Raw genomic sequence first — 14,974 nt, 5'->3', positions numbered from 1 at the left:
CTGGGCACGTGTGCCTTCTGTAGCCTGTAACCTGAAATGCCCTGTTTTTTACATGATAGTTTGCACTTTGATCCAGCCCTGCTCTCCAACCTCAAGAATAGAATAGGAGTAGGAATAGAATTAGAATTAGAACAGAATGGAATAAAACCAGAATAGAAATAGAATAGAATTAGAACAGAACAGGATAGAATAAAAACAGAATAGAATAGAATAGAAAAGAAATAGAAGAGAAATAGAAACAACAGAATAGAACAGAACAGAATAGAAATAGAAGAGAATTAGAATCAGAACAGAATAAAAACAGAATAGAAAAGAAAAGAAATAGGAGAGAAATAGAAATAGAAGAGAAATAGAAACAGAAGTAATAGAGTAGAATTAGAACAGAACAGAATAAATAGAAGAGAAACAGATGAGAAACAAAAGAGAAATAGAAACAGAAATAATAGAATAGAATTAGAACAGAATAAATAGAAGAAACAGAAGAGAGAAACAGAAATAATAGAATAGAATTAGAACAGAACAGAATAAATAGAAGAGAAACAGAAGAGAAACAGAAACAGAAACAAAATAGAGCAGAACAGAATAGAAATAGAATATAATTAGAACAGAACAGAATAAAAACAGAATAGAATAGAAAAGAAAAGAAATAGAAGAGAAGAGAAACAGAAACAGAAATAATAGAATAGAATTAGAACAGAATACATAGAATAAAAACAGAAGAGAAATAGAAACAGAAACAGAACAGAACAGAAGAGAAATAGAACAGAAATAGAAGAGAACAGAAATAGAAGAGAACAAGAATAGAAGAGAAGAGAAATAGAAACTGATAGAATAGAATAGAATAGAATAGAATAGAATAGAATAAAAACAGAAGAAATAGAAATAGAAACAGAACAGAAGAGAAATAGAAGAGAAATAGAAACTGATAGAACAGAATAGAATAAAAACAGAAGAGAAACAGAAGAGAAATAGAAACTGAAAGAATATAATAGAATGGAATGGAATAAAGAATTCTTTATTGACCAAGTGTGTTCGGATACACAAGGGATTTATCTCCGGTGCATAAGCTCACAGTGTAAATAGCAGGTTACAAGCAACCATTGTTAACCCACAAGATAGCAATAGGAGAAAGTATTAGGAAAGCCGAGAAGATGAGAAAAATGAGATGATAGGAAAGATGAGAAGGGCCGTAGCAATGCAGCCCTACTCCATGGGTAAAATATCCTTAAGGCCTGAGGCAATGCTTTGGGAATCAAGTGTCCAGCAGAGTTTATGGCACGTGTGTGTGTGTGGGGGGGGGTAACTATCTCTTATGTCTGGTTGTTTTGGCATGCAACGCCCTACAGCGGCATCCCACGGTGGCGCAGTGGTTAAATGCAGCACTGCAGGCTACTGCTAGATCAGCAGTTCAGCGGTTCAAATCTCACCGGCTCAGGGTTGACTCAGCCTTCCATCCTTCCGAGGTGGGTAAAATGAGGACCCAGATTGTTGGGGGCAATATGCTGACTCTCTGTAAACCGCTTAGAGAGGGCTGAAAGCCCTATGAAGCGGTATATAAGTCTACTGCTATTGCTATTGCTATCCCGAGGGGAAAAGTTGATAGATAGATAGATAGATAGATAGATAGATAGATAGATAGATAGATAGATAGATAGATAGATAGATTAGATGTTGATAGATAGATAGATAGATAGATAGATAGATAGATAGATAGATAGATAGATAGATTAGATGTTGATAGATAGATAGATAGATAGATAGATAGATAGATAGATAGATTAGATTAGATGTTGATAGATAGATAGATTAGATGTTGATAGATAGATAGATTAGATGTTGATAGATAGATAGATAGATAGATAGATAGATAGATAGATTAGATGTTGATAGATAGATAGATAGATAGATAGATATAGATAGATTAGATGTTGATAGATGATAGATAGATAGATAGATAGATAGATAGATAGATAGATAGATAGATAGATAGATAGATAGATAGTCACCCATAAAGCCCTCCATGGTAGTGGATCTGCGTACTTGAGAGACCGCCTTCTGCCAATTACCTCCCTGCGACCAATTAGATCTCATAGATTGGGCCTCCTCCGAATTCCATCTGCCAGCCAGTGCCGGCTGGCAACTACAAGGAGGAGGGCCTTTTCAGTAGTAGCTCCGACCCTTTGGAACGATCTCCCCGTGGAGATTCGTACTCTCACCACCGTCCAGGCCTTCCGCATAGCCCTTAAGACCTGGCTAGCCCGTCAGGCCTGGGGACAAAGATAGCCGCCCCTCCTGAATGATGAATGAATGTTGCCTATTATTTTTACTTATGTGTGTCTACGCTATTGTTTGTATTCCCCTTCCTGATTTTATGTGAGCCGCCCTGAGTCCCCTCAGGGAAAAGGGCGGCCTATAAATGTTAATAAACTCTTAAACTCTTAGATAGATAGATAGATAGATAGATAGATAGATAGATAGATAGATAGATAGATAGATAGATAGATAGATAGATAGATATTTTCTCGGCCCTCTTTCTAGTTTACGCCAGAAAATGAAAGTTTCCAAAGTTAAGAAATATCGGCCAAGGAGATACCTGATGCGCCAGGCGGCCACCTCCGTCACCTGATGCCTTTGCAAACCTACTTTGCTTCTCTCCTTAAGTCTGCAGTCAATCTTTTACTTCTGAATGCCAACTGGCTCCCTTTCCTTGTGTGCAGTTTAATTATGCTAATGCCCTGGGATTTTTCATCTCCATCTTATGCCAAGGAGCTGCCAATGTCTCCTTCCAGGAGTTTCTCTCAAGGGTGACAGATATCCGCTTGGCTATCCACTGTCCTGGATCAGCATCTGCCAAAAAAAAAACAAAAAAACCACCTCCCTCTGCATTATTGCAAGTGTGTTGACATCATTTGTGTAGAAACAACATTTTATACACTTGTGGGCTTACTGTATAGAGGTAGTTCTCAATTTACAATAGGTTTTGTGGTCGTTCGACGTGTCAACGGCACTGAAAAGTGTGACTCATCATCATCTTTTAACAACCCTGTAATCGATTGCGGGGCGGAGTCTAGGCAGCTGAAAGTGTTTACTGGCCGGATGCTCCTCTTGTCACCAGTGCGGAATCTTGTTCACAAGAGTGTTTGAATGGCCAGATGCCCTTCCCTGTCACCAGTACGGAGTTTTGTTCGGCAGATAAATTCTCATTGTGCCCAGAGAGAGAAATATCTGCCTCTGCCTAGGATCGAACTCACCGTCTCCTGATTGTGAGGCGACCGCACCACTCCCCTGAAAAATGTGACTGACAACCGTGCTTCACACTTACGACTGCTTCACGCAATCAAAATTCGGACGCTTGGCAACCGACTCATACTTAACGACAGTTGCGGTGTCCTGTGGAGTGTGTGTGTGTCACACGGTCCCCTTTGGTGACCTTCTGAGAAGTCAGATTCGCTTAACAACCAGATGACTCGCTTATCAGTGTCCGTGATTCGCTTAACAACCGCGGCAAGAAAAGTCGTAAAATTTGACAAAACTCACAGAAAATAATTCCTTTGGTGATGTGAGACCACTGTTACCATTCAAGGGCAACAATTTCCCCCCTCCAGCTTGGGGACCCCAGAATCCATGTTCCCCAGACAGTTTCTTGTCAGAGTTTATTTATTTATTATTTATTTATTTATTAGACTTATATACCGCTTCATAGGGCTTTCAGCCCTCTCTAAGCGATTTACAAAAATTTTTTAGCAAATTGAGTCAGCAACTTGCCCCCACAGTCCAGGTCCTCATTTCACCCACCTCGGAAGGATGGAAGGCTGAGTCGACCTTGAGCCGGTGAGATTTGAACCGCTGAACTGCAGATCACAGTCAGCTAAAGTGGCCTGCAGTACTGCACCCTAACCACTGTGCCACCTCGGCTGTACACAGGCGACTTGGTCTGTTCCTTTCTCTTTGTATCTTTTTTCAAGCCAATCATAAAATCTCCCGCATGTCCTGTAGTACACTGATTCCTCTCTGTCCTTTATTCTCAATGCCAACCTATTCATTTCTGCACAATCTAATATCTTCTTTATTATCTCTATTCCTGATGGGATTTTGTCTGCTTTCCAATTTGGAACCCAGAATCCATGTTCCCCAGACTGTTTCTTGTTGGAATTGCTGTACACAGGTGACATTGCCTGGCAGAGAGCAGAAGCATCACAAGCCAAACCGTTCTGGATTTTTGTGACCTCTTGCCGGAGAATTCGGCTGCCTACCCAAGCGTCGTTTTAATGAACACTAAGAAAAAAACCCCTATATTTTTGGATTCTGTTTTTTTCTTCCCGGATTAAGAGGGCCCATGAGTGGTGCGGTGGCCTAAAGGTGGCGCTCTCCCCTCACAATCAGGAGGCTGTGAGTTCGATTCTAGGTGGAGTCAGATATTTCTCTCTCTGGTGCACTCTGAGAATTATATCTGTGGAACAAAACTCCGTACTGGGGACAGGAAGAGCATCCGGCCAGTAAACACCCCTCTTTGTTCGGTTCAGAGCCAAGGTAGTGCAGTGGTTAGAGTGCTGTACTGCAGCCACTTCAGCTGACTGTTATCTGTAGTTCAGCGGTTCAAATCTCACCGGCTCAGGGTTGACTCAGCCTTCCATCCTTCCGAGGTGGGTAAAATGAGGACCCAGACTGGGGGGGCAATATGCTGACTCTGTAAAAGAGCCGAGGTGGCACAGTGGTTAAATGCAGCACTGCAGGCTACTTCAGCTGACTGCAGTTCAGTAGTTCGGCTGTTCAAATCTCACCGGCTCAAGGTTGACTCAGCCTTCCATCCTTCCGAGGTGGGTGAAATGAGGACCCGGATTGTTGTTGGGGGCAATATGCTGACTCTGTAAACCGCTTAGAGAGGGCTGAAAGCCCTGTGAAGCAGTATATAAGTCTAACTGCTATTGCTATTGCTAGTTGCCCACCCCGCAAAGGATTATGAGGTCGTTAAAAGAAGAAGATAATTTAAGATGGCCAGGGGTTATTTTTCTTAGATGCCAAGATGTGCCATTTCTTCCGGAGAACCGGAGCTCGGTAGAATATAGGAGTTGGGAGGGACTTTTGAGGTCATCTAGTCCGACCTCCTTTCTCAAGCAGGAAATCCTTCCTCGCCTCCGCTTCACCTGCTGGCCACCTCTGGGGGTTGATCCCACAACTGGCCTAGAGATCCTTTGCGTAACTCCATCCCGCCCCACATCCCCCACTTAAGGTGGAGGAGGAGGAGGAGGAGGAGGAGGAGGAGGAGGGAGATGCAGTCAAGCTTGCTTCCTCCTCCTTGCCTGGAGTCCTCTTTGATTTGCTGTTGAAGATGCAAATGTGGGTAGTTGCTGGAAGCCGAGCAACATTGCCTAGTGTTCACGCCCCCAACTACCCCGCATCCATTTATAAATAGAGTGCCTGACATTCGTATTTCCAAACCGCATTAATGCTGCCGAGGAGAGCATAGCTTTTTCCCCGCAAGCTATTTTCACAGGAGATATTTTTACTGCTGTCAAGTTCGTTTCTTTAGCAATGAGAGAGAGAGAGAAAGAGAGAAAGAGAGAAAGAGAGAGAGAGAGAGAGAGAGAGAGAGAGACGTATCCCAAGAGGGTTTAGAGACAGCAAAGACCAGACGTGTGCCTTCCTGAGTTGCCACTGGGATGCAGAATTGGGGGAGAGAGGAGGATGGGGTCCTCCCTGCATCCTGGACCACCAATTAGCCAGCCATGGTTGAGCCAAGGGCGTTACACAACTCTTGTGGCCCACCAGTGAAGCTAGCAGCCGATTCAGACAGTGAGGAGGGTTGGGGAGGAACCTGGGCCAGTCCTGGAGTCTGAGGGAGACTCTGGTGAGGGCTCCGTGTCGGAGGCAGAGAGGGGGCCAGGGCCGTCTGACAGTTATCAGCTGCCTTCAGAGTCAGACAACAGTAAGGCAGAAGAACAGCTGGAGCCTGTTCCCAGTGTGCGCATGCGCAGAGTTGCCAGACGAAGGGAAGAGCTAAAGAACAGGGTCGACTTGAGAGGAAGGCCACAGGTGTACAGTGAATGGCCCCTCCCAGAGGGAATAAAAGAGGAGCGAAAGGGGAGTGGAGTTTGCAGGAGACAATTAGTTCGCTTCATTGGTTCGTGACTCTCCGAGACTCCTTGCCAAGGTCTGCAGATCTCGGCCTGGCAGCTCTCCACGTCAACTGTAGGACCATTCAAGAATTCGGTTTCAACATTTAAAATATTTTTTTTTGTCATTTCCATGTATATTCTGTCCTGCCTTTAGCGTCCTTTCTTTAACAATTCCATCCCACCGTGAGTGTCACTTGCAGTGAGTTGGATGTGGCGCATTGGCAGAATAACAGGAGAGTTGGAAGGGACCTTGGAGGTCATCCAGTCCAGCCCCCTGCTCCAGCAGGAGAGCAGGAGTTGGTCGTGGCAGGTTGTCAAAGACCCCACACCAGGTTTAACAAACGTCGGGGTAACGTGGTTATTGTTGTTTTTTTTTTTCATTTCCCCACAGGATCACAGTGGTCACATGGAACGTCGGTACCTCCATGCCTCCAAGCGACGTCACCTCCCTCCTTCACCTCAGCCCCGGGGACTCCTGCGACAGTGACATGATCGCTATTGGGTAAGGCGGAGGGAAGACGCACCCCCATTTGTGGGTCTTTTTATGAGCAGGAAACCCTCAAACTGGCTGCCCAAGGCTATCCACTGAATCACCACCGTTGTTAAGTTAGCCACCCCATTGTTAAGTGAATCTGCCTTCCCCCTTGACTTAGTGTCAGGGTTCCAAATAGCATCCGAAAGTAAATCAGAGTCGGAGGCAAAGGATTCCTCAAAGTTCCAGTTTTTTTAAGAGAGCCACGTTGACACATTTGGGAAAACCCGAATCTGAAAGCTTCCTGGTTTTCCCCACCCAGTTGAAAGTTCAAGATCCTTCCCCCCTCCCCACACACCCACAAGTCCATCCCATGGTCCAATCTTCCACTGCCATGCTGGCAGCTTCCACCAATCCAGTTCTGGTCAGGTGCAGAGTTGGAAAGACAAAGGATGACCTTGGCTTTCTAGAAAGAATGTTGTTATGGCTACATAGCGTCTAACTCCGTACAATCCCATTTTCCCACCATAGAAAAGGCATAGTAGAATCATAGAAAGTGTGGCAGGCCAAAAAGCCGAAAGAAAAGATGGCGGCAGGCCTGACACTTAGCAAAAAGGGATCATGTGACCACCCACCACCACCCCGGGACACAGCCGCAGTCATAAGTAAGAACCAGATGCCAGGAGTCGGGATTTGAGTCACCTGGGGATACTTGTAACTTTGAAAAAAAAAACGGTTATAAGTCGTTCTTTTTCAGTGCCGTTGTGATTTTGAGCCGTGGCGGAGGAGTAGCTGGGCTGTGAGCTAAGAGGACAGCCAGCTTTTCGGTAGTTAGGGAGCCCAATTATGAGCTATGGTGGCGCAGGTGTTAGAGTGCGGTACTGCAGGCTACTTCTGCCCACTGCCAGGAGTTCGATCCTGACCGGCTCAAGGTTGACTCAGCCTTCCGTCCTTCCGAGGTGGGTCAAAGGAGGACCCAGATTGTTGGGGGCAAGAGGCTGACTGTGTAAACTGCTTAGAGAAGGCTGTAAAAGCATTGCGAAGCGGTATATAAGTCTAAGTGTTATTGATATTCCTTCCTTCCTTCCTTCCTCTTTCTTTTCTTTCCTTGTTCTTTCTTTCTTTCTTTCTTTCTTTCTTTCTTTCCTTCTTTCTTTCTTTCTCCTGACTCAGCCTTCCGTCCTTCCGAGGTGGGTCAAATGAGGACCCAGATTGTTGGGGCCAAGAGGCTGACTCTGTAAACTGCTTAGAGAGGGCTGTAAAGCATTGCGAAGCGGTATATAAGTCTAAGTATTGATATTCCTTCCTTCCTTCCTCTTTCTTTCTTTTCTTTCCTTGTTCTTTCTTTCTTTCCTTGTTCTTTCTTTCTTTCTTTCTTTCTTTCTTTATTTATTTATTTCTCAGCCTTCCGTCCTTCCGAGGTGGGTAAAATAAGGACCCAGATTGTTGGGGGGGGGGGAAGAGGCTGACTCTGTAAACTGCTTAGAGAGGGCTGGAAAAGCACCACGAAGCGTAATATAAGACTTAAGTTCTGTTGCTATTGCTGTTCAGCCTCCGAGAGGAAGGAGCAATGGCCCAGAGGTCCCAGAGCAGAACAGCCTGGCGTTTCTCAGGGAAGGAAGAAGTCCCATTTTCACCGGTTCCCAGGCAACCGCCGTGCTGCCGATCCGGGTGGAAACTTCCGGCAAGGTCTTCCCGTTGGATTCTGAAGGCCTGGCAAAGAATTCCATTCAGGGCTTTATAGTGGGACGGCTACTCCGACAGCAACGGCCAATTCTGCATCTCTCTTTTCCCAACCTTGCCAAAAGGACCTTTTTCCGTCACAAAAAAAAAAGGAAAAAGGGATTGTTTTGATTCACTGAATACTCAGCCGCGAAACGGGTCACAGTTCTCCTTCCTTTGGAGGAATCCCTTCCCTCAATGCTGACTAGCATGCTGCTCAGATTGTGCCCGGTTGGCATCTTCCGTGGCAGGGAGAAGACGGAGCGGGGAGGGGGGGATGCAATCCTTCTGGGGGCCGATTTTGGAAGCTGGAAAGGCACCACGCTTTCCAAGAGAGGGCGAGGGAAGGATGGAGCCGTCCGGGACAATCCTCTCTGCCTGCCGGCAATAAAATTTGGATTGGCTTCTTCTGTGAATTTGCACCTGGCTAGCAAATTATTATTTGCGTTATCGTCACTGGCTGCTGGGCGACGGGGTTAAATAATTCAAAATAAATAGACAGATTCAACCATAGTTTCAGCCAGTCCCCGGAGCCCATTCTTTCCAACATAATGACTTGCGAGCTTCTCCGTCATCCAGGTGCCCCAAAGGTGTTTTTTTCAAGAGGCAACTGGATTTTCTGTTTTTTTTTTTTCCTTTTGAAGACATTTCGCTTCTCCTCCAAGGAGCTTCTTCAGCTCTGGCTGGATGGTGGAGGATGGAAGAATTTATTCTCCTTGCAGGCAACTGGTTATTTGCATCCTTTGAGAGGGCTCTTGGGACCACTTAGAGGTTTATCTGTGTGGTGTGGCCACCTGTGTCCAGATGGACATTTCTCCTGATTTTCGGTTCAGTGTTTTAGTGTTTACTGTTTTTAGAATAGTGTAATTTTAATTTTGCTAACAATTTGAATGTAGACTCCTCTTGATCTTGAGGCCCTAGGCTGAAGCCTAGTTAGCCTATAGGAAAATCCGGCCCTGGCCCAGAGGGAAAGCTGATGCTTTTGCACATTTTTGCAGGCTGCAGGAGGTGAACTCCATGATCAACAAACGCCTGAAAGATGCGCTCTTCACCGACCAGTGGAGTGAACTTTTCATGGAGGTCCTCAGCCCTTTTAACTTCGTCCTGGTAAGCCAGAGTCATCCCCACCACCACCACAATCTTTCCGGCTTCGTGGACCGTCGGGGTGGGAGGGGGGGAGCAGGCACAGCTGCATTGATGCGAGCGGCGGGCACACGCGCCCCCCGCTCTTGCCAAAGGGTCGTGCGCATATGTCTTGGCTGCTCGTCCTAGTGGGAAGGTGCAGACACCTGGCCTGGCCCTCTGCTTCCATGGCCCGGTTTTGAACGGCTGAAGGCCCTGAGAATGGGCCGAATGGGTTAGGGCCCCCGTTTTTAAGCTTAGAGGGAAATCCAAAGGGAATTTGAAGAGCGACTGACAAAACAAGGCCAGGCAACTATTAATGCAGCCTTAGAGCCCTTTGGCCGGCTGAGGGCCAAAATTGGGGTTATTTTTGGCGTTTGGGGGAGAATTTCAGGGAGTGATTTCTTCTCCCTCCACCCTTCCCATCCCCAGGTTAGATCCCTGTATCTGCTTCGAGCGGTTTTAAGAGCAAAGGGAGAGTAGGGTAGAGTAGAGTAGAGTAGACTAAGAAGGAAGGAGAATAGAATAGAGTAGAATAGAATAGAATAGAGAATCAGGAATGGAATAGAATAGGAATAGGAATGGAATATGGAAAGAAGGAAGGAGAATAGAATAGAATAGAATAGAATAGAATAGAATAGAATAGAAGAATCAGGAATGGAATAGAATAGGAATAGGAATAGGAATAGAATAAGGAAAGAAGGAAGGAGAATAGAATAGAATAGAATAGAATAGAATAGAATAGGAGAATCAGGAATGGAATAGAATAGAATAGGAATAGGAATAGAATAAGGAAAGAAGGAAGGAGAATAGAATAGAATAGAAAATCAGGAATGGAATAGAATAGGAATAGGAATAGGAATAGAATAAGGAAAGAAGAAAGGAGAATAGAATAGAATAGAAAATCAGGAATGGAATAGAATAAGGATAGGAATAGGAATGGAATATGGAAAGAAGGAAGGAGAATAGAATAGAATAGAGTAGAATAGAATAGAATAGAATAGAATAGAATAGAATAGGAGAATCAGGAATGGAATAGAATAGGAATAGGAATAGGAATCGAATAGAATAAGGAAAGAAAGAAGGAGAATAGAATAGAATAGGAATAAGAATAGGAATAGGAATAGGAATTGGAATTGGAATTGGAATAGGAATAGGAATAGAATAGAATAGAATGAGTAAGGAAAGAAAAGAATAGAATAAAAATAAGAATAAGGAAAGAATAGAATAGAATAGGGATTATAATTAGAATAGAACAGAATAGGAATAACAAGAGTTGGAAGGGACCTTGGAGGTCTTCTAGTCCAACCCCCTGCCTAGGCAGGAAGCCTTATACCGTTTCAGACAGATGGCTCTCCAACCTCTTCTTAAAGACTTCCAGTGTTGGGGCATTCACAACTTCTGGAGGCAAATTCTGTTCCACTGATTCATTGTTCTGACTGTCAGGAAATTTCTCCTCAGTTCTAAGTTGCTTCTCTCCTTGATTAGTTTCCACCCATCGCTTCTTGTCCTGCCTGAAGGGGCTTTGGAGAATAGCTTGATCTCCTCTTCTTTGTGGCAGCCCCTGAGATATGGGAAGACTGCTCTCCTGTCTCCCCTAGTCCTTCTTTTCATCAAAGGCTTAGAAGGCTTAAGGCATTTAATTTTCCCTGCAACCCTCCTCCCGCACGTCATAACCCGGCCACATGAGGCTGAATGCCTGCCAGATAAGCTGAAATGCATGAAGCTCAGGAGCATCGATGGCTTCAACTCACGTGGCCAAAGCACGACCCACATGCTCTTCTAAGCCAGCGTTGCCACGTGTGGATTTCAATCGTGCTGGCTGGGGAGTTCCGGGCGTTGATGTCCACACATCTTAAAGCAGGGCTTCCCAACTAGGCGTGCAAGACAATATTCCAGGGTGGGTGTGAAAACTTTAGAAGTTTCAGAATGATAGTGTACGTGCATAATTACACGCATAGAATTATATTTACTTATAGGGTAGCTCGGGGGCTAAGACGTAAAAAATGCAAGTAGAAAAACAGGAACCACCTTTGGTGGGAAGGGAACAGCCTTCCGTGCGCCTTCGGCGTTGAGTCATGCCGGCCACATGACCACGGAGACGTCTTCGGACAGCACTGGCTCTTCGGCTTTCTCTTATTTTTTCTTTAAAACTAAGATATGTTAAGTATATTGATGTGGAAGCATAAATTCCATCAACGTAGAATGGAGTTTGCTCAGAAGCTGAAATACACCAATGAGAGGAAGAGTGGGAAACAGAGGAGAGAAGAAAGATAGGAAGAGAGGGATAGGAGAGAGGGTAAGGGGGGACGATGAGGAGGATAAGGAGGAGTGGAATGAAGAGAGAGGAGAAGGAGAAAGGAAGGGGAAGTAGAGTAGAAAAGGAGGATGGAGGGAAGGAAGGAGGTAGGAGAGAGGCAGAAGAAAGAGGTGTATGGAGAGCAGAAGAGCCAATAATGGGTTTTTATCTTTCTGGGCGTTGATGACAAGAGGAACTGATGTAATTACTACTTAATACAATAGGATATTGGCTATGTAATAGTATACATGTATTATATGTTATGAAAATGGAAAATAAAAAAAGTATATTTAAAAAAAAAGAGAAACAGAGATGCCCCCTAGAGTTGGGAACAACTAGCACATACGTGCGAGGGGAACCTTTACCTTCTTAATTATTTACTTCTGTAAAGGATGCGAGAATATATCAGAAGCCGACGTGAATTCTCACCATCCGAAAACGATGCCTCCTACATCTCTGGGGTAAACTGAACACAGGGGAGCCCAGTAAAGAGACGTAACTGGGTTTGCTGGATCAGCCCCTTCCCTGGGCCTGCTGCACACACCAAAACCCACATTAATTGATCAAATAAGATTCAGGCCACATACGCCGAGTGGCTAAAAATGAACTGTGCCTCTTGGTTTTCCATTGGTAGAGCCGAGGTTCTCGTGTGTGCATCGATATGCCCTGGGCGTTTGGGACCGAGTCCCAGTTTTCCTCCCTCCCTTTGTGAAAGAGTCACAACATTGGAGTTGACTCTCTCCCTCCCTCCCTCCCTCTGTGTGTGTGTGTGTGTGTGTGTGTAGCATTTGCACAATGCACCATTACATACCAACGCACACGCCTGTGTTACTGACCGAGATAAAAGTTTTCCCAGCTTCATGTTGTGCCAACGAATGCTTGGGGCTTTTTCAGGGGGTGGGTGGGAAGGACAGAATATTGTGTGGATGCAAACCCATGGCAGCTGCATTTTCTCTCAAGGTTGTGTGTCTGTGTGTGTGTGTGTGAGAGAGAGAGAGAGAGAGAGGTGGGTTCCTACCAGTTTGCACCTATTCGGTAGAACCAGTTTGTCAAATCTACCGAACCAGTTAGAAGAGGTTCCACCAGTGGACCCAGAAAGCAGGCCACACCTACAGAAGAGGTTCCAAAAAAAATTTGAAACCACCACTGGTGGGTGTGTAATGTCCCGCAGTTATCTACGCATTAATAATGATCTAGTAATATTTCCTTATACATTTTAGGGACCCTTCCTTACATAATTGGTGTTTTCTTTCATACTTTTGGATTTCTAATTTCTGTTTCCGTTCGTTGGCAATTGCTAAAACCAATCCCACGTGAAAAAGTATTCAAAGCCTTCTTGATTTTAATTGTCAATTTATTTATTCCTGCACATTGTAATATTTATTCATTTACACATCTCCTGTTTTTCCACTGTTGTGCAAACACAATTCCAGCGGCTGCTAACATGTGTAAAATTAAATATATATTATACTCCCTTTCAAATAGCCAACAAAATATTTCTGGTTTTAATTCCATATCTTGCTTTACGATTGCTTCTGAACACTAACTTCTGAATAGCTACTTGGACCGACCTAAGTACTAATTCATAATTTCATATCCGATCACATGGGCGGCAAGCCACTCCCATCCGGTCACATGGGTGGCAAGCCACTCCCACAAAGTAGGCCACACCCACAGAGTAGGTTCCAACAATTTTTGAAAGCCACCACTGGTGTGTGTGCACTTTCCGGCAAAGAAAAGGGAAAAGGAATTGTGGTCAGGATAACACATAGAGAATATAAAAAATGTAGAAAAAAGTAAAGTCGTACACTTAGGCAAGAAAAAAACAAAAGGATATATATAGACTGGGTGAAACCTGGCTTAATAGTGGTCACTGGGAGTGGGATCTTGGAGTCTTAGTGGACGACCAGCTGAATATGAGCCAGGCATGTACAGCGGCAGCCAAAAAGGCCAATGCAATCCTAAGTTGCATTAACAGAGGGATACAATCAAGATCAAGGGAGGTACTAAGAACACTCTATAAAGCCTTAGTAAGGCCACACCTAGAGTACTGCATCCAGTTTTGGTTACCACACTATAAAAAAGATGTTGAGACTCTAGAAAGAGGGCAGAGAAGAGCAACCAGGATGATGAGGGGGCTAAAACATACGAAGAACGGTTGCAGGAACTGGGCATGGCTGGTCTAGTGAAGAGAAGGACCAGGGGAGACAGGAGAGCATCTTCCAATATCTCAGGGGTTGCCCCAAAGAAGAAGGAGTCAAGCTATTCTCCAAAGCACATTTGAAGGCCAGACAAGGAAGAATGGATGGAAAGTGACCAAGGAGAGATTCAACCTGGAAATAAGGAGGAATTTTCTGACAGTGAGAACCATCAACCCATGGAACAGAAGTTGCCTTCGGACGTTGTGGGAGCTTCATCCCTGGAGGCTTTCAAGAAGAGACTGGATTGCCATCTGTCAGAAATGGTGTAGGGTCTCCTGCTTGGGTGGGGGGTTGGACTAGATGATCTCCAAGGTCCCTTCCAACTCTGTTAATCTGAGTCTATCTAAAATGGTCAAAGGCCTGGAGGCTCAAACATACGATGAACGGTTGCAGGAACTGGGCATGGCTGGTCTAATGAAGAGAAGGACCAGGGGAGACAGGAGAGCATCTTCCAATATTTGAGGGGCTGCCACAGAGAGGAGGAAGGGGGTTCAAGCTATTCTCCAAAGCATCTTTGAAGGCCAGACAAGGAAGAATGGATGGAAAGTGACCAAGGAGAGATTCAACCTGGAAATAAGGAGGAACTTCTTGACAGTGAGAACAATCAACCCATGGAACAGAAGTTGCCTTCGGAAGTTGACGTAATTGAGGTGGGGGAGGAATATCATTAAAAAAAATAATACTTCTCGGTAAATAGAAGACTGGTAAGTAGGTTGTGATGCAGCTTTTCCTACCTCCATATATTTCACACATAAGAGAATATTCCAGGAAAGAAAAACCCACATTCTGCTTTGACTACAGATGGGGAGAGGAAAATATCAGCCTATCGGCCTTCCTTTTCACTTTAGTTCATTTTTGAGCACGTCTGCTTTTTAAAATGTAAACTCTGAATCCTTGTTTTCGGTTCTCAATCTGTTGGCTCAGTGACGGTCAGTGATTGAAACATATAAGGGAATATCGCTCCCGACACCTTGAGTCCGGAAGCGGTTCCGTAGGTGAAAGGCGTAGACGTTTTGGTGAGGTACCGACGTTTAGTCCTGTA

The 14,974-nt window shown here is 44.7% G+C and overlaps 1 protein-coding gene across 1 annotated transcript in view; it reads left to right on the top strand.

Annotated features, from left to right (window-relative positions):
- The first annotated feature begins 6,511 nt into the window (after positions 1–6,511).
- Positions 6,512–14,974, top strand: part of INPP5J (inositol polyphosphate-5-phosphatase J) — a 51,705-nt gene continuing 43,242 nt past the window's right edge. The window contains exons 1-2 of the mRNA XM_032238398.1: positions 6,512–6,618; positions 9,309–9,417. Coding sequence (XP_032094289.1) covers positions 6,542–6,618; positions 9,309–9,417 — 186 coding nt within the window. The 5' untranslated portion in view covers positions 6,512–6,541. The remainder of the gene's footprint in view (positions 6,619–9,308; positions 9,418–14,974) is intronic.

The sequence above is a fragment of the Thamnophis elegans genome, unplaced genomic scaffold (assembly GCF_009769535.1).
Source record: "Thamnophis elegans isolate rThaEle1 unplaced genomic scaffold, rThaEle1.pri scaffold_151_arrow_ctg1, whole genome shotgun sequence".
Classification (NCBI taxonomy): domain Eukaryota; kingdom Metazoa; phylum Chordata; class Lepidosauria; order Squamata; family Colubridae; genus Thamnophis; species Thamnophis elegans.
The sequence above is the reverse complement of the archived record's forward strand: the minus strand, read 5'-3'. Positions and strand labels throughout refer to the sequence as shown.